We start from the raw sequence: 25,698 nt of genomic DNA, 5'->3' as shown, positions 1-25,698 counted from the left end.
AGCATGAGGGTAGAGAGGGAGGGTGGCAGAAGGTACGGGGGAAGAGAAGTGCGTTCCCCCCTGGGATATCCTGCAGCGCCTATCATCCCCATCAGTGTCACGGAACAGAGAAGGTGTGAGATCCACTACAGCTCACTGGCATTTAACCCTTCACACAGCTAAGGGCCCGACACTTTCTCCACCCCCCCCCCCCCCCCCCCCCCACCCCCACCCCACCACTGTTAAACACACACACAGCAGCACACCTGGGGGAAAAATAAAAAAGGGATGAAATAGTATGGCTAACTGTGTTACAGCTATAGCGGTTTGGCCTGCCAGAAAATTGTGACTGCAAAAAGCAGACAATACAGAGAACGGGAAAGATCAAGGCAGGTCAATCATGCGATTTCAATTACAGCGATTTCTTTGGCAAATGAAAATCGGCTTCTGTTGAGAAAGACGGAGATCTACCGCCACCGGTGAGGCCATTAGCATGTTGTGAACAAAGAATGTGTCATTACAGATGCAGAGCTGTCCATTGTAGCAATCAGTGCAGAGAGATGTCAATAGCTTATTTCCATAAGCGGCGGGACCAGCGTCCTCACCGCCGATGCTGATTGGGTCTGTGTAGGAAGCTTCCACGCTCCGATGGCTCGCATCATTGGGCTCCCCCAGACAAGACACTTTGGAATTATCCTGCTCCAGAATTATCCATCTCTCCATAAAAACTAACTTCATGTTTCTCTCTCTCTTGCTAGGGATCCAATTGGGAGCTCCTAGGAGATGGGGCACACAGGAGAGCATTGAGCTGCTCAAGCGTGTCCATTATGCCAGATAGCGCCACAATCAAGGTACACATTCAATATGGCCATCTTTCAGGCCTACTGAGGGTTCGATTCAGTCGGATGGAGAGTATTTATATTCTACCGAGGGGCGTTTTGGCAGGCCACCAGCCCATGTGTCATATAGCAAGTGCAAACGATTTCCTCTCATACTGAGTTTTAATTGCCTGGTGCAGGGATCAATAGAAGCGCAGTGTGTTTAACTTTCAGCTTACAGCGGGAAAGGTCAGTGTCATAAATATCTCTCCGTGATTTGGAGAGGGGGAGTTAGGGAGCTAGGGGACAGAGAGAAATAGAGAATGACCTTATTACCACTCTCAGAAAGAGAGCCAGCCAGACTCAACACCTGAAGTTTGGAGAGGGGTCTGTACGCCTACTTTAATCACACTCATTATAAATGCTGCAGTCCAGGTCTCCATGGAAAACTCAGCAAATGAGTGTTGAAGGCAGCCTTAAACCCCCTACTTTGCATTAATAATTAAGGACCCAGAGGCTATTTAGTTCTAACAGATTCCAAATCCTCACTCCCATCATCTGCTTTTAAACCTCAACGCCTTTTAAGAGTACTGTGGATGAAGACAACATCATCATCGTCACCACTTAGTAGGAGAGAGGAGAGAGGAGAGAGGAGAGAGAGAGAGAGAGAGAGAAAGAAAGAGTAAGAAAGAGTAAGAAAGAGAGAGAAAGAGTAAGAAAGAGAGAGAAAGAGAGAGAAAGAGAGCGAGAGAGAGAGAGAGAGAGAGAAACTAGTGTGGGATATTGTTTTTAATATTTTGTGTTTGGTGGGAGTCATCGGTGCTGTCTTGATCACAGAAATAAAGAGCAGGTCAGATGAGTTCAGGAGAAAAACAGAAGGCAAACCGAGTTGGAAGACAAGAGTGGCAAGAGGCGAGATTTGCTTTGTATGATTTTTTCTCTCCAGAGGCACACACACAGCCGAGTACTTTTGACAAGTACTCCCACAGTGGCCCTGATGTTTAGTGTGTTGAAACATGTTAGACTATCATAAGTTGCTACATATTTTAGAGGAGAGCTTTTGGCTACAGTATGGTTTCTGTCAGCAACTTGTGAGCAGGCCTCCTAGGAGGACACAATGGAGGAGATCTCTAATCATGAGCTGGCTCCCTGCCAACACAGTCGCATGTACAGTGTGGCAAAAAAGTATTTAGTCAGCCACCAATTGTGCAAGTTCTCCCACTTAAAAATATGAGGCCTGTAATATTCATCGTAGGTACACTTCAACTATGACAGATAAAATTAGAAAAATAAAATCTAGAAAATCACATTGTAGAATTTTTTATGAATTTATTTGCAAATTATGGTGGGAAATAAGTATTTGGTCAATTATTAGGAAATGAAAGACATACAAGACCACTGATAATCTCTCTCGATCTGGGGCTCCACGCAAGATCTCACCCCGTGGGGTCAAAATGATCACAAGAACAGTGAGCAAAAATCCCAGAACCACCTTTTGCACGCCCAATTTTTCAGTTTTTGATTTGTTAAAAAAGTTTGAAATATCCAATAAATGTCGTTCCACTTCATGATTGAGCACCACTTGTTGTTGATTCTTCACAAAAAAATACAGTTTTATATCTTTATGTTTGAAGCCTGAAATGTGGCAAAAGGTCGCAAAGTTCAAGGGGGCCGAATACTTTCGCAAGGCACTGTAGTGAATGACCTGCAGAGAGCTGGGACCAAAGTAACAAAGCCTACCATCAGTAACACACTACGCCGCCAGGGACTCAAATCCTGCAGTGCCAGACGTGTCCCCCTGCTTAAGCCAGTACATGTCCAGGCCCGTCTGAAGTTTGCTAGAGAGCATTTGGATGATCCAGAAGATTGGGAGAATGTCATATGGTCAGATGAAACCAAAATATAACTTTTTGGTAAAAACTCAACTCGTCGTGTTTGGAGGACAAAGAATGCTGAGTTGCATCCAAAGAACACCATACCTACTGTGAAGCATGGGGGTGGAAACATCATGCTTTGGGGCTGTTTTTCTGCAAAGGGACCAGGACGACTGATCCGTGTAAAGGAAAGAATGAATGGGGCCATGTATCGTGAGATTTTGAGTGAAAACCTCCTTCCATCAGCAAGGGCATTGAAGATGAAACGTGGCTGGGTCTTTCAGCATGACAATGATCCCAAACACACCGCCCGGGCAACGAAGAAGTGGCTTCGTAAGAAGCATTTCAAGGTACTGGAGTGGCCTAGCCAGTCTCCAGATCTCAACCCCATAAAAAAATCTTTGGAGGGAGTTGAAAGTCTGTGTTGCCCAGCAACAGCCCCAAAACATCACTGCTCTAGAGGAGATCTGCATGGAGGAATGGGCCAAAATACCAGCAACAGTGTGTGAAGACTTACAGAAAACGTTTGACCTCTGTCATTGCCAACAAAGGGTATTTAACAAAGTATTGAGAACAACTTTTGTTAATGACCAAATACTTATTTTCCACCATAATTTGCAAATAAATTCATAAAAAAATCCTACAATGTGATTTTCTGGATAATTTTTCTCATTTTGTCTGTCATAGTTGAAGTGATGAAATGATGAAAATTACAGGCCTCATCTTTTTAAGTGGGAGAACTTGCACAATTGGTGGCTGACTAAATACTTTTTTGGGCAGGGACAACAGTTCACTGCATTGATTTTCAACAGACGAGGAGGCAGATGCAACTAGGAGAGGAGGGTGGCGGGTTTTGGAAGAAAGTGTACAGTACAGGCTGTAGATGCCCGTGTATCACACCTTCTGTACACTCATTGAGGTCTGCCCCTTGGTGCACACTCAGCATCAGATGCTCCTTCTGAAGAACTCAGAACTGTTGCAGCCACACAATGTCTTCTTGATCTCTGTCCAATGTTTGCCAATTGGATACCCATACATGCTCAAAAGTAAATAGGCCAGTGAGTTCAGAGAGTCCTAGCCTGATGCACATGCTTTCATTTAACAGTTTTTCGAATTCCAACCCCACAAACAATATCCTGCGCTTTCAGACTAGCTTAGCCTCCCTGGTGTGACAGAGCAAATTACAATGGCAGTGCCAGATTGCTCGGTTTGTTCAGATAACAGTGTCTGTGTGCGTTTCCATTCGGCTAAGGTGCCAAATGAGGGCATTATAAACTTGTTTTCATCTGCTTTTGTTTCCGCCTTGACCCAGTTGATTGAGCAAGCCAGCAGAGGTCTCGAGTTTCCCCTCCAAAACTCCTTGGCGGCTTCCTGGAGCCCTCCCCTCGATCGGAGCACTCTGCTATTGTATTAGAGCTCTCAAGCATGAAAGGCAAACATCAGATCCCTCCATTCGCTCTACTTATGAAATGTCTGCTGCCATCAAATTAAGAAGAGGAGAACTCCATTGAATAGCAAACAAGTGCAAAGCTGTATTGGGTTCATTCAACTTCCCAGGGTTAACTTTCCGCGCCACGATATCCTTCTTTAATAAGACAGGAATTCCTTTAACATCAAACAGATATCATTACGACCATTCACAAGATTTCTCCTCTATACTGTATGGGAGGGGATTTAATATCTACCAGACAACAGGATGTCTCTCAAAAATCCCTCGTTTAACAATGACGGGGAATAAGGTAGCATAGTAGTACAGAACAAGGCCTTCTCTTGCTCGTCTAAAATGTAAACATTGAGACTGTTGTGATACGTCAGTGTAAAGCCTCAGTGATTTGTTAATTCCAGTACATCTCATGCTGGATTACCCTCATTAGTGCAGATGCAGCTGAATATAAAACACATATCGCACTACAAATTGTGACCTACATGAATTAATATTGGCCAAAACACAGATACCATACAGCTCTCTCTGAAGGACTGTGTTTAAAATGCAGAAAATTGCTGATCAAAATAAATGTTCTACTACAGTTTTACCATGTTACTTTGGCCAAGTGTTTTTTATTTGCATGCAAAAATAATTTCTAAGAGGCATACTTTCAGTTTTTCCAAACTCACTCGCAAATACATTGGGAAAGTATTCAGACCCCTTGTCACGATTCCCTCCGGTACTTTCCATGCACCAGTTTCAGAGGTCTACGTCACCGGCCTCTAGGAACTGAACTGTGTCTATACACACACACCTGGTCCCCATTTCCTCACTGATTTATATTTGTATAAATGTGCCCTTTGGTTCACCAGTGGGTTGTTGATTATGTCTCTGTTGGTTGTGTGAGTACCTGTGCCTTGTTGTTTTGGCTTTCGTGCCGCTTGTGTTGTGCAGATGATAGCGGGTCTCGTCCTGTGTTGTATCACTGTGCATTTGCGTTTTCAGGTATTGTCCCGTGTATTTATTCAAGGTACTCCTAGCTCTTTTGTTTGGGTTTCAACCCTGTGTTTTGTATAGTGTTTGTTTGGTCTATAGTCCTAAAATGTGGCTATTTTTTTTTTGTTGTTGAACTATTACACATTCCTGCGCCTGTCTCCTGGTCCATTATGTCAACATGACACCCCTTGACTTTTTCTACATTTTGTTACATTACAACCATATTCCAAAATGGATTAATTAGTTTATTTCCCGCATAAATCTACACACAATACCGCATAATGACTAAGAAAAAACGGGTTAATTTATTAAAACTAAACAACTGAAATTTTACATAGAGTACCAGTCAAATGTTTGGACACAGCTACTCATTCAAGGATTTTTCTTTATTTTTACTATTCTCTACATTGTCGAATAATAGTGAAGACATCAAAACTATGAAATATCATATATGGAATCATGTAGTAAATGAAAAAGTGTAAACAAATAAAAATATATTTGAGATTCTTCAAAGTAGCCACCCTTGGCATTCTCTCAACCAGCTTCATGAGGTAGTCACCTGGAATACATTTCAATTAACAGGTGTGCCTTGTTAAAAGTTACATTTGTGGAATTTCTTTCCTTCTTAATGCGTTTGAGCCAATCAGTTGTGTTGTGACAAGGTAGGGGGGTATACAGATGATTTGGTAAAAGACTAAATCCATATTATGGTATGTACAGTTTAAATAAGCAAAGAGAAATGACAGTCCATCATTACTTTAAGACATGAAGGTCAGTCAGAGCAGAAAATTTCAAGAACTTTGAAAGTTTCTTCAAGTGCAGTCGCAAAAACCATCAAGCACTACGATGAAACTGGCTCTCATGAGCACCGCCACAGGAAAGGAAGATACAGAGTTACCTCTGCTAAGTTCATTAGAGTTAAAACCTCTCTGGGATATTCGGGATGGTAGCGTCCCACCTCAACAGACAGTGAAAGTGCAGGGCGCCAAATTCAAAACAACAGAAATCTCATAATTAAAATGATTTTGTATTTTGGCACCATTTTAAAGATAAACTTCTCTTTAAGCCAGCCACAGTGTCTGATTTCAAAAAGGCTTTATGGCGAAAGCACACAAAACGATTATGTTAGGTAAGCACCTAGTCACAGAAAAACACAGCCATTTTTCCAGCCAAAGAGAGGAGTCAAAAAACAGAAAGAGATAAAATGAATCACTAACCTTTGATGATCTGCATCAGATGACACTCATAGGACTTCATGTTACACAATACATTAATGTTTTTTTTGATAAAGTTCATATTTATATCCAAAAATTTGAGTTTACTTTGGCGTGTTATGTTCAGTAGTTCCAAAACATCCAGTGATTTTGCAGAGAGCCACATCAATTTACAGAAATACTCATCATAAATGTTGATGAAAATACAAGTGTTATACATGGAACATTAGATAAACATCTCCTTAAAGCAACTGCTGTGTCAGATTTAAAAAAAGCTTTACCGAAAAAGCACACCATGCAATAATCTGAGTACAGCACTCAGACAACAAAACAGCCAAACAGATATCCGCCATGTTGTGCAGTCAACAGAAGTCAGAAATAGCATTATAAATATTCACTTACCTTTGATGATCTTCATCAGAATGCACTCCCAGGAATCCCAGTTCCACAATAAATGTTTGATTTGTTCGATAAAGTCCCTCATTTATGTCCAAATACCTCCTTTTTGTTTGCACGTTTAGTACACAATCCAAAATCAGGACGCGCAGGCAAGTCCATGCGAAATATCAGATGAAAAGTTATATTACAGTTCGTAGAAAAATGTCAAATGAAGTATAGAATCAATCATTAGGATGTTTTTAACATAAATCTTCAATAATGTTCCAACCGGAGAATTCCTTTGTCTGTAGAATTGCAATGGAACGCAAGCTAACTATCACGTGAACGCGTGTGGTCAGCTAAAGGCACTCTGCCAGACCTCTCACTCAATCCCCTCTCATTCGCCCCCACTTCACAGTAGAAGCATCAAACAAGTTTCTAAAGACTGTTGATATCTAGTGGAAGCCTTAGGGAGTGCAATATGAGCCCACAGACACGGTTTTCGATAGGGAATGAGTTGAAAAACCTACAAACCTCAGATGTCAACCTTCCTGGTTGGATTCTTTCGCAGGTTTTTGCCTGCCATATGAGTTCTGTTATACTCACAGACATCATTCAAACAGTTTTAGAAACTTCAGAGTGTTTTCTATCCAAATCTACTAATAATATGCATATATTAGCAACTGGGCCTGAGTAGCAGGCAGTTTACTCTGGGCACCTTATTCATCCAAGCTACTCAATACTGCCCCCCAGTCTCAAAGAAGTTAACTGCACCTGAGATTTAAGCCCAAATAAATGCTTCAGAGTTCAAATAACAGACACATCTCAACATCAACTGTTCAGACAAGACTGCGTGAATCAGGCCTTCATGGTTGAATTGCTGCAAAGAAACCACTACTAAAGGACACCAATAAGATGAAGAGACTTGCTTGGGCCAAGAAACACGAGCAATGGACATTAGATGCTGCAATAATTGATGTGTCGGGGGGCTAGGGTCAGTCTGTTAAAATCTGGAGTATTTCTCCTGTCTTATTCTCCGGTGTCCTGTGTGAATTATGCTCCCTCTAATTCTCTCTCTCTTTCTCTCAGAGGACCTGAGCCCTAGGACCACACCTCAGGACTACCTGGCCTGATGTCTCTGATGCTCTCCCCAGTCCACCTGGTCGTGCTGCTGCTCCAGTTTCAACTGTTCTGCCTATGGAATAGGCCACTGTGTTCTCGTGGACTTTCAATGCTGCAGACAATTTTTGATACCTTTCCCCAGATCTGTACCATCGACACAATCCTGTCTCGGGTGCTCTACGGAAAATTCCTTCGATCTCATGGCTTGTTTTTTGCTCTGACATGCACTGTCAACTGTGGGACCTTATATAGACAGGTGTGTGCCTTTCCAAATCATGTCCAATCAAGTTGTAGAAACATCTCAAGGATGATCAATGGTAACAAGAGGCACCTGAGCTCGATTTCGAGTCTCTTAGCAAAGGGTCTGAATACTTATGTAAATAATGTTCTCATTTATTTCTAATATAATTGACCAAATTATACAAACCTGTTTTTCTTTGTCATTACGGGGTACTATGTGTAGATTTATGATGTAACCCATTTTAGAATAAGGCTGTAACATAACAAAATGTGGAAAAAGTGAATAGGTCTGAATACTTTCCGAATGCACTGTAAGAAGGAGGCTTGTGCTACCGGTGCTGGCACATGCGCAGGTCAAAGACACAGATACGTTTGTTTTATTGAATCGTCATGGTCACAGAAAGCAATGTCTGTTCTGTGACATGTTTATGCGATCCTGAATCAGGAAGTGGGCAGTTCCGTTGTTTAAATTTTATTTTGTACATTGTCATATAACAACAAGTAAGAGGGTATTGTACAGTGCAATCATACGGTCTGCAATATTGTTTGAATCAAGGGAGACATTTTAGAAGATTAGATGAGCAAACAGCTGAATAAATTCCTACTTTCTGGACCTTTAAAAGTGGTCCTTTCTATTGAACCATTTCTGGATGCATGGAGAATAATCAATGAGACTCACCTAGCTGGCTGTCATAGAGGACTTCCTCTGAATCCTGGTTCTGAGAAGAGAGAGAGAGCGAGAGAGAGATAAAGACTTATTAGAAGGCTTAGTGGCAGGGTTTACTTTTCATTTGAATGTAACAAAACAAACCAGCAGCTCCAAACAATTCATTTCATGTGACAGTCCCACTGTCCCAGTATTAACACTCCCCTAATTTCACTGCATTGTGTAAAAGAACTGTAACAACTACTGGAGAAGGAATAGGTCTATTTAGCAGTCTCAGGGGAGGATTCAGCATAACAGAATGTAAACACACCGGGCCATAGCCGCAGGAAGTCATTTGAGGGTGGGGGTGCTGCACTGCCGCCGACGGGGGTGCGATGCAGAACAAAAAAAACATTGCCCACACTGAAGATGTCTACATGGTCCGCTAGTACAGATCTAGTAAAGGCCCACTGTCCTACTTTTGTAGTTGAGTTTGATAATTATCTGTACAAAACACTTAATCTGTTAACACTTGTGGAATATAAAAATACTTGCTGTATACAGTATATGTTCTCCAGTTTCTTGAAATACTTTGCAAATGCAACTTATTGCTATGTGAAAACTGAAACGGTCTATTAATCATTTTTAGACTTTAGTAGATGCTCTCATCCAGAACAATTTACAGTTGTTAATGCATACATTTTCATATTGGTCCCCCGTGAGAATCAAACCCACAAGCCTAAGCGTTGCAAGTGCCATGCTCTACCAACTGAGCCAGATCATCACAAACCACTTGATGTCTCAATGTACTTAATTACTGTATTGGTCATTGTTTTTCTTCATGGTGATGGAAAGGCTACAGGTACAAACCTAGATGACCAACCTATGTACAACACAGTGCATTCATAAAGTATTCAGACCACTTGACTTTTTCCACATTTTGTTACGTTACAGCCTTATTCTACAATTGATTAAATTGTTCTACACAATCTACACACAATAACCTATATTGGCAAAGAAAAAACAGGCTTTTAAACATTTTTGAAAATATATTCAACAAAAAAAACTGAAATATGACATTTACATACAGTACAGTAAGTATACAGACCCTTTACTCAGTGTTTTGTTAAAGCACCTTTGGCAGAGATTACAGCCTCGAGTCTTCTTGGGTATGATGCTACAGGCTTGGCACACCTGTATTTTGGGGAGTTTCTCCCATTCTTCTCTGCAGATCCTCTCAAGCTCTGTCAGGTTGGATGGGAAGTGATGCTGCACAGCTATTTTCAGGTCTCTCCAGAGATGTTCGATGGGGTTCAAGTCCAGGCTCTGGCTAGGCCACTCAAGGACATTCAGAGACTTGTCTCGAAGCCTCTCCTGCGTTGTCTTGGCTGTGTGCTTAGGGTCGTTGTACTTTTGGAAGGTGAACCTTTGCCCCAGTCTGAGCAGGAGCAGGTTTTCATCAAGGATCTCTCAGTACTTTGCTCTGTTCATCTTTCCCTTGATCCTGACTAGTCTCCCACAGCATGATGCTGCCACTACCCTTCCTCAACTTGTATAACCTAAAGTTTGTTACTCATGTACTGTTGTTTAGCGATGCTACAGTAAATGTAGAAACCTCTCTGGGTTATTGGGAGGAATAATGGCCGATTCGCCATGTCATTAGTAGTTCCTAATTGTGTGGTTTTTTTAGTGCCTGTAGCATCCAGGGCTCCTTTGCTCCAAGCACTCGGCTCAATTAAGACAGTCAGAGAGCAGTTCCTCCATCGTGGCTGTCAAGTGCCTGTAGCTGCCTGCAACAGACCATGGAGGAATGAGGAAATCAATCACAGCATTGAAGAGATGTCTTTTCACCTCCCATCTTTCAGAAGAAGACAGGTCTCAGTCTTTGGGGAGGAAGGAAGACTGTATAGCCTACAGTTCTGGCAAGTCTCAGGAACTCTGCAGCAAGAGCACAGCGGTATTAATAGATAATGAGGAGGGGAGATAGAAATATATTTTTTGATTTATGACTACCTCTAGACTAACAATTACTCCACTCCTGGGCTTGGCAGGCCCCTTTGGAAAGCAGCACAATTTAAACAAGTCGTAAATTCACAGTGAGGCAGATGTGGCACTTTTTTTGGCATCACCGGGGAGACAAGCGGAGGGGTGGGGACAGTGAATGGAGCCATCGGAGGAAATCCATCTATTAACCTCCCTCAGGAGATGACCACTTGCAACCATTAGAACAACACCGACCAGCAATGGTAATTTAGCTCATAGAAAGAGATGTCCTCCCCCTGCCTGACACCGGTCACAACAGCACCTCTCTCTTAGTCATCTGTCACTCGCTTCTCCCTATTCCCTTCCTTCCAATATTCATCAAACTTTAATGGGAGTTTCTGACAAGTACTGTATTTGGCAGAGACATTTGAATAACAGGAGGCTAAGATTGAAGACGAGCGGGAGGGAGCGAGAGAATTACAAATCTTCTATGATGCTTGTTCACTTGCATGCACCTTTTGTTGTCAGATATGGGTGTAATCAGAGTGAAAGGCATACTTATGCATCGGAACACAAGACAACATCCAGAGCTAATTTAATTCAGTGCCATTGGTGGATAAAAAGACATTGGCTTATTTGGGCTCAGTAGCTTAAGTCAGTCAGGCCCATGGGTTTCTCAATCCTCGCGCTGCCATCCTCAGGCTGCATTATATGAGATGATTTGCCTATATATTTCTTATATATTATATCATCCCATCCCCTGCCTCTTAAAAGCCTGGAGGCATCTGTATCTGCAAAAAGTGATTAACCATTGTGAATATCCCAGTGAAAAAACAAATTGCACGGGTCACTGGCATTTGCTTCATTTTCAGCAATTAACTAACCAGCACAGAAACTAATAATTCCAGAGAGCAGGATTATTAAGTTAAATCAGCTAACTGCGATAAACAGGCACATACCTCTTGATTTTTCAAGTTGATAAAGCTACATTTGTACATTGGTTGTTGTTGTCAAGTCAAGTATACCTTAACAATTTTAAGTTATTTAATTTTTAGGGCTATGCCCCTTTTTTCTCCATTTCCTGCCTGACTGACGTGCCCAAAGTAAACTGCCTGTAGCTCAGGCCCTGAAGCCAGGATATGCATTTAATTGATACCATTGGAAAGAATTGTTTGAAGTTCGTAGAAATGTTAAAATAGTGTAGTAGAATATAACACAATATATATGGTAGGATAAAATCCAAAGAAAAACCAACTAATTTTCTTTTGAGAGAGACCATCCTCTTAGAAATGCAAGAGAAAGGTCATATTGAAGATTAGCTCCCTGGATGCAATTCCAATTGCTTCCACAGGGTGTCAGCAGTCTATGTTCAAGGTGTCAGGCTTGTAACTTCAAAAACTAATAACAAATAACAGTTTTAGTAGAAGGACACAGTCTTATAAATCTGTGTTTGAGGCGCCATGAAGAAATTACGCACCTGCTAAAATAAGTTTCCTATTGAACATACTTCTTTACGAAATAAATATTATAGTTTGATTACATTTTAGGGTATCTGAGGAGTAAATATTTTGACTTGTTGAAACAAAGTTTTGGGGTATATTTTCAGATTCCTTTCTCTGCAAGTTGAACGAGTGGATTACTCAAATCGTTGGCGCCAACTAAACAGACTTTTTGGGATATAAAGAAGGACTTTATCTAACAAAACAATGTTATAGCTGGGACCCTTTGGATGACAAATCAGAGGAAGATTTTCAAAAAGGAAGTGAATATTTCATCTTTATATGTGAATGTATGAAACCTGTGCCGGTGCTAAAATATTTTGATGTGGGGCGCGGTCTTCAAACAATCGCATGGCATGTTTTCGCTGTAATAGCTACTGTAAATTGGATAGTGCAGTTAGATTAACAACAATTTAAGATTTCAGACAATATAAGACACATATGTACGTAAATGTTTAAGATCCATAATATTTATGATTATTTATTTGAATTGTGCGCCCTCCAGTGTAAGCGGAAGTTGTCCCGCTAGCGGGACACCGATCCTTATTGAAGCAATTCTGGACAGTCAGCTGGCCAACTCATTGATCCAGCTTTCTGCCCCATGAAGATGGTAAATATATAGTGCCTTCAGAAAGTATTAACACCCCTTGACTTTTTCCACATTTTGTTGTGTTACAAAGCGGGATTAAAATGTATTAAATGTTTAATTAATTAAACGATATACAGAAAAAAAACGCTATAATGTGAAAGTTATATAACATTTGTAATATATATATATATATATATATATATATATATATATATATATATATATATATATATATATATATATATATATATATATATATATATATATATATATATAATAATAAACACTAATATATCTTGATTAGATAAGTATTCAACCCCGAGTCAATACATGTTAGAATGTTAGAAGAGCTTTGCACACCTGGATTGCACATTATTCTTTTAAAAAAGTATTCAAGCTCTGTCAAGTTGGTTGTTGATCATTGTTAGACAGCCATTTGCAAGTCTTGCCATAGATTTTCAAAACGATTTAAGCTAAAACTGTAATTATGCCACTCAGACATTCAATGTCTTGGAATGATACTCCAGTGTAGATTTGGCCTTGTGTTTTAGGTTATTGTCCTGCTGAAAGGTGATTTTACATCCACTAAGTTGACTGTGCCTTTAAACAGCTTGGAATATTCCAGAAAATTAGGTCAAAATTAGGTCATGGCTTTAGATGCTTCTGATTAAGCTAATTGACATAATTTGAGTCAATTGGAGGTGTACCTGTGGATGTAGTTCAAAGGCCTACCTTCAAACGCAGTGCCCCTTTGCTTGAGATCATGGGAAAATCAAAATAAATCAGCCAAGACCTCAGAGAAAACAAAAATGTTGACCTCCACAAGTCTGGTCCATCCTTGGGAGCAATTTCCAAAAGCCTAAAGGTACCACGTTCATCTGTACATACCCCAAGCGACTTACAGCTGTAATCGCAGCTAAAGGTGGCGCTACAAAGTATTAACTTAAGGGGGCTGAATAATTTTGCACGCCCAATTTTTCAGTTTTTGATTTGTTAAAAAAGTTTGAAATATCCAATAAATGTCGTTCCACTTCATGATTGTGTCCCACTTGTTGTTGATTCTTCACAAAAAAATACAGTTTTATATCTTTATGTTTGAAGCCTGAAATGTGGCAAAAGGTCGCAAAGTTCAAGGGGGCCGAATACTTTCGCAAGGCACTGTATATATATATAAGATATTGGGGTGGTGTGAAAAAGGCGCTGTCTCACGAGTTCTCGAAAGGGGTTATCAATCCTGATTGCCAACGTGATCAGTGACTCACGGTCCTCTCATAGTTCCCGAGAGGCCAATTCATCCTTGATGGAGTTAGACAAATCCTGGTGGAAAGCGGTGACCAGGGCCTCTGTATTCCACCCACTTTTGGCCACTGGTCTGGTCCCTTGGTGGATGTTGAACAGTCGGCTGGCCATCGCCCACACCAGGGCCTTGCAAGAGAGTAGAGAGATGATGTAGGCAATCATGGCCCGATCGGTGTGGGACGAGGAGGACTGTACACACCTTGTTTCTAGGATGGTCTCTGCCGCCCTCTGGTGACATTTATATATGTACGTATTAATTTATTTTATTAATGTACAGTGCCAGTCAAAAGTTTGGACACACCAACTCGTTCCAGGGTTTTTATAATATTTTACTATTTTCTACATTGTAGAATAATAGTGAAGACATCAAAACTATGAAATAGCACATACGAAATCATGTAGTAACCAAAAAAGTATTAGAAAATATATTTTGATATAATATATATCTGAGATTCTTCAAAGAAGCCACCATTTGCCTTGATGACAGCTTTGCACACTCTTGGCATTCTCTCAACCAGCTTCATGGAGGTAGTCACCTGGAATACATTTAAATTAACAGGTGTGCCTTGTTAAAAGTGAATTTGTGCTCAAATAAGCAAAGAGAAACGACATTATTTTAAGATATGAAGGTCAGTCAATCTGGAAAATTTCAAGAACTTTGAACGTTTCTTCAAGTGCAGTCCCAAAAACCATCAAGCACAGGACACAGGAGTGATGGTTACTGATAATGGGCCTCTGTACGCCTATGTAGATATTCAAAAAAAAAATGCAGTTTCCAGCTACAATAGTAATTTACAACATTAACAATGTCTACACTGTATTTCTTATCAATTTGATGTCATTTTAATGGACAAAAAATTTGCTTTTTAAAAAAAAACAAGTACATTTCTAAGTGACTCCAAACTTTTTAACGAAGTGTATATACATGTTTTTGTTGTACTTTACCCCTTTTTCTCCCGAATTTCTTGATATCCAATTGGTAGTTACAGTCTTGTCCTATCACTGCAACTCCCGTATGGACTCGGGAGAGCCGAAGTTCAGGACCCGCTTAACCTGGAACTCGGAGGAAACAACGTACAACTGGCGACCGAAGTCAGCTTGCAAGAGCCTGATGTCATTTTGCAGGCCGCCGGTACGCCACGAGGAGACCCTAGAGCATGATGGGACAAAGAAATGCCGGCCGGCCAAACCCTCCCCTAACCTGGACGACGCTGGGTCCAATTGTGCACCGCCTCATTGGTCTCCCGGTCACGGCCGGCTGGGATCGGACCTGGGTTTGCGGTGACACCTCAAGCACTGCAATGCAGTGCCTTAGACCGCTGTGCCACTCAGGAGACCCTAATTAATGTATAAATGATTTATTCTGTCTGAAAGGAAGGCAAAGAATGCAGCACATTTTTATATATTTATTTTATACAATATTCTTCCCATATAAACGAATCTATAAACAATATTCTGCTCATATGAACACATTTATTTTAGGGCAAAAGTGAACCAATATATGAGAATCTTCAGACAGGTTTAAGGGAGATACCCCACGAAAGAGATACGAGAGCATTCACGAGTGCACACGTTGTACCCCAGTCTCGCATGCACTGATCCCCCCTCTACCATCAACCCTACACCCACACAAAACATGAACACACAAGCTGACAGTGCTCTTTCTCTGTTTTTCCTCTGTCTGCCTTAGCACCAGCACAGTCTCTAAAGCAGAAGAGAAATGGCAGATTATTGCTCTGCCACCGAGTGAATCAGAGGACGATGATACATTGAATGGACAGTGTGTGTGCCCGCGCGCGTGTGGCCTCTGTCATTCTGTTGTTCTCCCCAAGACCCAATCCTGTAAGACTGCAATGAGAGAAAACAATAAACCAACTACAACCCACCACTAAAAATAAGACAGTATTACGGTATTAAGCCCCCTGGAGTCACACAATGACGTCATTTAGAATATTGAATAGCTCCCCGTGTGTTTATGCTAGAGACCGTTTCTTACAGTGGCTACAACTCAATCCCTTCTTCCCGCCAATATAAAGTTTTCCCCCATTTACTAACATGGGCTTGTGAAAGCGGCATTTTTCTAAACACGAAAGGATCCGGACAAGAAAATCCCCAAAAATGTGTTGTCTGTAAAACCCGAAAAGTGTGAGCCACAAAGTCACCACCATTGACAGAGTAGACTCTCACTAACAATGCAATGTTGGTTGTTTGGCTCTATGATAGTCATAAGCTTTAGGGCATTCGTCTGAACTCCGTAGCGGATTACCTCATTTTGAAGAGGTCTTCTCACAAAACCGACTGTGCAGACCGAACCGTTGGAGCTACAAACTAATATGTCACCAATATCCAAAAAGGGAGACTCATGAACACAAAGGTGTTGGTTGTTCTGCTCTACGGTGCACAAAAGCTTCAAGGGAGTTTGTTAACGTAATTTCATTATTTCAATAGGTTTTCATTAATTGAATTCACTTAATCTATTTTATGAGAATATGTAAGATTCTTGTTTGCATAAAATAGATGGAGACCAGTCTTATCAATAATAGATAATAGTATTTATTCTCGGAGCGCGCTACCATGTTACCACGAACAACAGTTTATATACAAAATATGAAGTCATTGATGAATGAATCTCCTCCCGACCGAGAATAAAGCAAGTTTAAAAGTTCATTCCAACTCACTAACACACACACAGGACACACAACATAACTGAATTAACTCTTGACCCCTCACCATTATCGATCACCACTTAGCTGACAGTTCTAATTAACAGAAAACCTAGGAATGCACTCACTGCCTTATCTAAAACACCCCAGAGCTAAGTTTTGTCGGTTCAACCATAGGGTCATTAACCTATCTGCTTACTTAACCCAGAACCCATTCCTCCCCAGACTAGTTGGAATGGTGTTCATTAACTTTAATTACTCCTTGTCCGTGCCACATAATCCCTTCTTATGTTCTCATATTGTTAATCAGATATAATAAAACAGAGTATACGTTTACTTAGTTACAGTTCCATTTAAAATGAGGATATTGTTTAGTCATTTATTCATAAGATTCCTAACAGAGTTGTCTGAAGGTAACCCAGTAGCGAGCTGTAAAAATTGCAAACTGCATAGAGGGTATAATGTGCCACAAATAACATGACCAAACATGTTTTTTATTTCAGCGTTTTCTTATATCGCTCAGATATAGGACAGACACTTCAAAACCTTGTTGCTTAGAAGTTCTTTTTTTTACTGTCTGTTTTGCCATGTACCAACGTGTTATTCAATGCGTTTCTATGGGCTATAGCAGTGAAGGCCACATTTAATGTTTCATCAAATCATGTTGTATATATTTTTTATATAATTACAGGGGTCCTAAAATTCTAAATTAAATGACCATCCTAAAAAAAATCCATATGTTAGCTTAGTAGATATTGTCATTTAAAGGGACAACTTTGGCCCTCCTAGACCCATCACTCTGAGAATATACTCCAGTCACTAGGAAAGCTATAAATAGTTTTACTAATCCATTGTAAAGGCCTTAAAAAGGACTCTGTATTGCAGAAAAGCAATTAAGCAATCTGAATATCCCTCTGCTTGGCTTCAGCAAAAGTGTGGGGGGTCATTTCACCCCCAAGCATTTCACCCTGAGTATTGCTGAATCAAGTCTATGTGCAGTTGCTATCCATTGTTAATGCCAAGGGACACCGGTCTATTCAGAGCACATTCCAGGTGTGCACCTCTCTGCAGACCTCATACAGGCGGGTTGGCATAACACTGGCGTGCAAATCTCTCTCACAGTCCATTATTTGATGGACTGTGGCAGAGAGCACTGATGTCAAATCTAGCAGCATTTTTGCCATTATCACAGAGATGGATTGTTCTCGGCTCACAGAGCTCTTTTTGCTTTTTGTCTGGAGCCAGAGTCTGCTCCCAGCCAGGGCTAGAGCCCAGATAGCACTCTGTCGGGCTGTCTAGGCCTGGTCTGGTAATCTTATCTGACAGGACGGGCCCAGGAACCCGGTGGTGTTAAAAAACACATTAAACTGAGTCCACACCACTCAGCTCATCTCATAGGCTTAGATAAATCTCTCAGTAAAGCTCTCTCCCCTGGAGTGGTTATCCATAGAGTGGAGGAGGAGTGAGAGTGTTGGCTACTGCAATGAAGATACAGAGAGATAAAGCCATAGAGACGGAGGCTGACTGGTTGTCTGTAACTCTGACACCCATCACATGTTAGCCTCAAAACTTGGCTAGCAGCACCATGTAGGACTGATTGACTCTAGTCTGTTAATCTACAGTGTCTGTTGACATGGGAACATTTATCTGTATAGCCCTCACCCATGGCACAGACAGGGCTGGAAAGGGATCAGAGGCTACAACTGTGTCTCAAATGGCACTATTCCTTACTACAGGCACATAGTGCACTACTTTTGACTAGAGCCCTATGGGAAAAGGGTGCCATTCTAGGATGCAGCCTATACATCTCATACATACTACACATCTATAATACATGTATTGCCATCTATATATAATTGGGGTTACAGGGGTTGAGAAAGATCAGGGGCATTATATCTAGGAGAGGCTTGGAGAGAAAGTAGTTCGATATTATACTGTCAGCCACGTCTTCCAGAGCCTGGTTAATATGTGCTACCCAATCAAAGAGACCTGCTGATGCTGAGACCTAGTGTTTATCCCAAATGGCACCCTATCACCTATATAGGGCACTACTTTTGACCAGGACCCATAGGTCTCTGGTCAAAAGTAGTGCACTATGTAGGGAATAGTGTCATTTGGGATATACACCCTAGTTTCCTCCTTCAGATCATAGAGTAGGGATGGATTTTTCTCAACCACCCGTATTCAATCTAAAAGCCTCCACTCACCTGGGGCAGTGGTGCTACTGTGATGTCACGTTAGAGCTGCGTTCACCAACTTCAATTATTCAAGGCGGATGATTCCTCTGAATTTAGATATTCATATGTTCATACAAGAAATTATGTAATTGGAGTGGGGATTTTGAAAAAATGATGTATGGATATTAAAAAAGTAATGTGTAATTTTTACACAGAAAAGGGACAACTTGCCAAAGTGTATTAGAATGTTAGGAGACCGTTGAAACCATACAATACTAAAGCACCTATTTCTCAGGTTAAGGGAGAACTAACTTAGAGTTCTTTAAATGTCTAACAACAATCAAGAATTTTACAAAATAAGGGCAGTGAAAAATAAGTGAAGAGAATTACCATGTCAGAAACAAATGTAGGGAAACCTCCAACGCCAACACTTCCTGATATTAGGTAAGCAGTTATAGATTGAGATGAATCCGCTGGCTGGTTATAATAGCAGGGTTAACAGTGAATGCTGTATCTCCATGGCTAAATACAGGGTCTTGATCACTAGGCATGAAACAGAATAACATTTTCCGAAACAGGAAGGCACTGAATTTTCGTTTTCCTTTGCACAATGTTTTGAAACGTTTGGCTACGGTGTGCCCAAATTAACAGGGCCCAGGATGTGTCCAGGATGCATTTAGAATCTTAAGAATTTTGATCAAGTTAGCAGACGGTCCAAATTCCCTGTTATTGTGTCCACAGTCTCTGTGTCCTACTGAACTGTTGTGGTGCTGTACTCCTACATCTCAGCCACATAGGAGTCACTACTTGGAAGACCATTGACCCAATGGAAAATATTGAAGGACAGTTTCAGTATTTCATTTATAATTCACTGTATCACAATTTCAGTGGGTCACAAGTTACATACACTAAGTTGACTGTGCCTTTAAACAGCTTGAGAAATTCCAGAAAATTATGTCATGGCTTTAGAAGCTTTTGATAGGCTAATTGACATAATTTGAGTAAATTGGAGGTGTACCTGTGGATGTGCCTCTTTGCTTGACATCATGGGAAAAATCTAAAGAAATCAGCCAAGACCTCAGAAAAAAAAATTGCCGACCTCCACAAGTCTCGTTCACCCTTGGGAGCAGTTTCCAAACACCTGAAGGTACCACGTTCATCTATACAAACAATAGTATGCAAGTATAAACACCATGGGACCACGCAGCAGCTATACCACTCAGGAAGTAGACGTGTTCTGTCTCCTAGAGATGAACGTACTTTGGTGCGAAAAGTGCAAATCAATCCCAGAACAACAGCAAAGGACCTTGTGAAGATGCTGGAGGAAACAGGTACAAAATTATCTATATACACAGTAAAACGAGTCCTATATCGACATAACCTGAAAGGCCGCTCAGCAAGGAAGAAGCCACTGCTCCAAAACCGCCATAAAAAAAAGCCAGACTATGGTTTGCAACTGCACATGGAGACAAAGATCGTACTTTTTGAGATCGTACTGTTGTTCACAACTGTGAAGCACGGGGGTGGCAGCATCATGTTGTGGGGGTGCTTTGCTGCAGGAGGGACTGGTGCAATTCACAAAATAGATGGCTGCATGAGGAAAGAAAATTACAGTGGGGCAAAAAAGTATTTAGTCAGCCACCAATTGTGCAAGTTATCCCACTTAAAAAGATGAGAGGCCTGTAATTGTCATCATAGGTACACTTCAACTATGACAGACAAAATGAGGGGAAAAATCCAGAAAATGACATTGTAGGATTTTTTATGAATTTATTTGCAAATTACGGTGGAAAATAAGTATTTGGTCACCTACAAACAAGCAAGATTTCTGTCTCTCACAGACCTGTAACAACTTCTTTAAGAGGCCCCTCTGTCCTCCACTCGTTACCTGTATTAATGGCACCTGTTTGAAAAAAAGCGTGTGCGAGCAAAGAGACCTACAAAACTGGCTCCGTTGCATCAGCTCTGTCAGGAGGAATAGGACAAAATTCTCCCCATTTATTGTGGGAAGCCTGTGAAAGGCTACCTGGAACATTTGACCCAAGTTAAACCATTTATAAGGCAATGCTACCAAATACTAATTGAGTGTATGTAAACTTCTGACCCACTGGGAATGTGATAAAAGAAATAAAAGCTGAAATAAATCACTCTACTATTATTCTGACATTTCACGTTCTTAAAATAAAGTGGTGATCCTAACTGACCTAAGACAGGGAATTTTTACGAGGATTAAATGTCAGGAATTGTGAAAACTGAGTTTAAATGTATTTGGCTAAGGTGTATGTAAACTTCCGACTTCAACTGTATATATATATTTGTTGCGCTGCTTTGATGAAATTCCCCACTCTATCTAGCCTACATCCCTCTATTGTGTTCTGTTCAGTACCAGTCAAAGGTTTGGACACACCTAGTCATTTAAGGGTTAATATGGAATCATGTATGTGTAACAGTATAACTTTAGACCGTCCCCTCGCCCATACCCGGGCGCGAACCAGGGACCCTCTGCACACATCAACAACAGTCACCCTCGAAGCATCGTTACCCATCGCTCCACAAAAGCCGCGGCCCATGCAGAGCAAGGGGAACCAATACTTCAAGGTCTCAGAGCAAGTGACGTCACCGATTGAAACGCTATTTAGCGTGCACCGCTAACTAAGCTAGCCGTTTCACATCCGCTACATATGTAGTAACTCAAAAAGAGTTAAACAAATCAAAATATATTTTATATTTGAGATTCTTCAAAGTAGTCACCCTTTGCCTTGATGACAGCTTTACCCACTCTCGGTATTTTCTCAACCAGCTTCATGATGTAGTCACCTGGAATGCATTTTAATTAACAGGTGTTCCTTGTTAAAAGTGAATTTGTGGAATTTCTTTCCCTCTTAATGCGTTTGAGCTAATCAGTTGTGTTGTGACAAGGACGATACAGAAGGACAAGGACGAATACAGAAGATAGCCATATTTGGTAAAAGACCAAGTCCATATTATGGCAAGAATGAGTAGCTGTGTACAAACTTTTGACTGGTACTGTATATCAGTGGAGGCTCCTAAGAGGAGGAAGGGGAGGAACATCCTCTTCAGTGAATTACATTTTTTTTTTTTTTTTTTTAAATAGTGAAACCTTTTTAGGTAACTATACTAAATCTATTCACATCACCAAATAATTGATTAAAGCACAATCTTTTGCAAGGAAGGTCTATAGTAGCATCAACAGCACTCTGTAGGGTAGCGCAATGGTGGAGCCAGAGGACAGCTAGTTTCCGTCCGCCTCTAGGTACATTGACTTCAATACAAAACCTAGGAGGCTCATGATTCTCACCAATCAATCAATCAACTTTATTCAAAAAGCCCTTCTTACATCAGCTGATGTCAAAGTGCTGTACAGAAACCCAGCCTAAAACCCCAAACAGCAAGCAATGCAGGTGTAGAAGCACGGTGGCTCGGAAAAACTCCCTAGAAAGGCAGGAACCAAGGAAGAAACCGAGAGAGGAACCATGCTATGAGGGGTGGCCTCTTCTGGCTGTGCCGTAGACCTACACAGTAATTATGACAACTTCCGGAGGACGTCCTCCAACCTATCAGAGCTCTTGCAGCATGAACTGACATGTTGTCCACCCAATCAAAGGATCAGAGAGTGAAACTAGTATTGAAAGTATAAAGCTATAGCTAGCTAGTACTGCAGTGCATAAAATATGGTGAGTGGTTGACTCAGAGAGAGAAAGACAATAGTTGAACAGTTTTGAACAAATTAATTTCTTTAAAAATGAAGGAGAAGCAAGAGAGAGAGTGAGAGCTAGCCATATTACATAGTATTTTCTTTATTCCAATTTCACTTAGCTAGCAAATGGAGCTAGCTACAGTAGTTTAGCCTACTCAAACATCCGGCTCAAACAGATAGGGATGCTATGTTAGCTAGCTGGCTATCCAACACTGGAACACTTCCAGGTCAAGGTAAGCTTTTTGTTTTATTAATTTATTAACAATATTAAAAAAATATTCATATTCATAGTGGCCCCTAGCTTCAAGAGGTTACCTCTTGAAGCTAGGGGGCACTATTTTATGTTTGGGAAAATAACGTTCCCAAAGTAAACGGCCTATTTCTCAGGACCAGATGCTAGAATATGCATATATTGACAGATTAGGATAGAAACCACTCTAAAGTTTCCAAAACTGTCAAAATATTGTCTGTGAGTATAACAGAACTGATATTGCAGGCTAAAACCTAAGGAAAATCCAATCAGGAAGTGCCCCTGTTTTTGAAACCTCTCTGTTGTTATGCATCCATATTGCCCATTTAAAGGGATATCAACCAGATTCCTTTTTCTATGGCTTCCCGAAGGTGTCAACAGCCTTTAGACATAGTTTCAGGCTTTCATTTTGAAGAATGAGCGTGAACGACCACATTGCGTAAGTGGATCGGTGGGGGCTCTAAGAGTGAGTTGTGCGCAAAAGAGAAAGGCGGCCATACTCCCGGTCCTAGTGAAAAGCCAACTGTCCCGGTTGATATATTATCAAATAGATATTTGAAAAACACCCTGAGGTTGGATTATGATGTCATTACCATCTACGATGACAGTCAATTATTGTCAAAATACGATGCTATTGTAATATCGCCCAACCCTAATGAGCATGTACGTGCACGCCTATAAAATAGATGAAAGTTGCACAGGAATGGAAATACATCAGTGGCTAGGTTTCCATCCAATTGCCGACAGATATTCATGTGAATATTAAAAAATCTGCATGAGGAAAATGTGAGTGATGACATATGCACTATCATAAAAAAATAAACATTTAAATATCAAATTCAATTGTTGAGTTAAATATCAAATGTGCCTACTCTGGTCTTGACACCTAGCCAACATGAGATTATTATGGATAAGAACAAATATTTTTATTTAGCGAGGACCACTCCGAGTCGTAGTGGGAGGACCACGCCATATCACGGCGTGACTTCATTTCGATATGATCGTTTTTACACTGAACAAAAATAAACATGTTTCATGAGCTGAAACAAAAGATCCTAAAAACATATTTTTCTGAATTTGAATGCAGAAATGTGCTTCCATCCCTGTTAGTGAGCATTTTTCCTTTGCCAAGATAATCCATCCACCTGATAGCTGTGGCATATTAAACACCATGATCATTACACAGGTGCACCTTGTGCTGTGGACAATAAAAGGCCACTCTAAAATGTGCACTTTTGTCACACAACACAAATCCACAGATGTCTCATGTTTTGAGGGAGCCTCACAAACACAGACAACGTGTAACCAAGCCAGACCAGGACCTCCTCCATTGGCTTCTTCACCTTCAGGATCGTCTGAGACCAGCCACCCGGACAGCTGATTAAACTGAAGAGTATTTCTGTCTGTAATGTATACAATTCCTGGAATTGTTGCATGTTGCGTTTATATTCTTGTTCAGTATATAAATATATATTTTTCCACCTCAATTTCTCCCATATTCTCCCCATTAATTTTACAGACACAAAAAGATCCCAGCATGTGGAACGAACAAATTATCGGTTGGCATTAATCAAATTGTACCATAACTTCCTGTTTCCATTACAGCTGTCGTGATTTTGTTTTATATGGTAGGACTTCACTCACATAAAAACTGTGGATTGAAACGTGGTTAGTGAAATAGATTCACAAAGCAACCAAAGTTTGGAGTCAAACAAAAATCCTTTGAAGTTTAAACCAGTGGTCAAAAGCTGTCTGTTGCCTGTGACTGCAGCTTGAGCCGTGGGGGCAAACGAGAGTCAACCGCTCGCTGTCTCTGGGTACAGTCTCCTTCCTTTAGATTTCACAGTAGTTTTTTTTTTATACATCTGGCGACTTTTTTCTCTACCTGGCACCGTTTTAAACTGATAAAAGACCAATGAAAAAACATGATATAAAAACTGTGAACGTATGTGGGGGAGGACACGAGTGGGAGAATGCAGAAGTGGAAGGCAGAAACTACTGACACTAGGTAAACAGAGTGAGAATGTCGAAGCAGTGTGTGAAGCGAAGCAGCTCTACCATGAGCACTTCTGTCAGAGTTCCCCTCACACTGATAACAATTAGAGTGACTGAACACCCTCATTATTTATTGAGGTGAGTACACAGGACTGATTGAAAACAAAAAAAGGAAAAGAGGAAAAGAACAGCAAGAGCAACGGTAAATACGTGAGAGAGAGAAGAGATAAAAAGCGTAAGGATTTGTAGCAATAGTGTGATTTGACCCGGAGGCCATTGATCAAGTGGTTGTTTGAAACCTTTAAAAAGGGGTTGATGAGGGAACTGGGTAGAAACATGAGAAGCATTCCAATCAGCCGAAATTAGCAACAGGCACTCAAAATAAAGTCAGAGTCAAATTACTATAATTGGGGCACCATGATGCAATGAAGCAAAAAAAAGCATCCTTACCTGGGAGCCTGGTCTTGTGCTGCCGATGACAATGTTGACAGGAACTGCAAAGAACAAGACAAAACGTGACACTGAAATCACTTGCTTATTAATTTACCCTTTATGTAACTAGGCAAGTCGAGCCAATTAGACTGGTTGATGGCAATGTACACCAAAGATATCGATTGGTCCGAGGGCTTCACGGTCACGACTCTGCTCAGTATAGAGGAACCTGCCTAATGAAACATCATTGGGGCCCATCGTAGCAGGATATTTAACAGTCCCCTCAGGGAGGAAGCTCTTTCCTGTGTGTGTGTGTGTGTGTGTGTGTGTGTGTTGGGTTTCTGATAGTACTGTTGATGAACCCATACCGTACAAATTTGCGCAACCGCGGCATTCAAAC

At 40.9% G+C, this 25,698-nt stretch overlaps 1 protein-coding gene across 2 annotated transcripts in view; it reads right to left on the bottom strand.

Annotated features, from left to right (window-relative positions):
* LOC110490086 (beta-1,3-glucosyltransferase) overlaps positions 1–25,698 on the bottom strand; it is a 100,723-nt gene that overhangs the window by 50,948 nt on the left and 24,077 nt on the right. For both annotated transcript variants that reach the window (XM_021563239.2, XM_021563238.2), the window contains exons 2-3: positions 25,317–25,360; positions 8,727–8,766 (exon numbers count right to left, since the gene is read on the bottom strand). In XM_021563239.2, coding sequence (XP_021418914.2) covers positions 8,727–8,766; positions 25,317–25,360 — 84 coding nt within the window. The remainder of the gene's footprint in view (positions 1–8,726; positions 8,767–25,316; positions 25,361–25,698) is intronic.

This window comes from Oncorhynchus mykiss, chromosome 15 (genome assembly GCF_013265735.2).
Source record: "Oncorhynchus mykiss isolate Arlee chromosome 15, USDA_OmykA_1.1, whole genome shotgun sequence".
Taxonomy (NCBI): Eukaryota; Metazoa; Chordata; class Actinopteri; order Salmoniformes; family Salmonidae; genus Oncorhynchus; species Oncorhynchus mykiss.
This window is presented reverse-complemented; position numbering and strand designations above follow the sequence as displayed.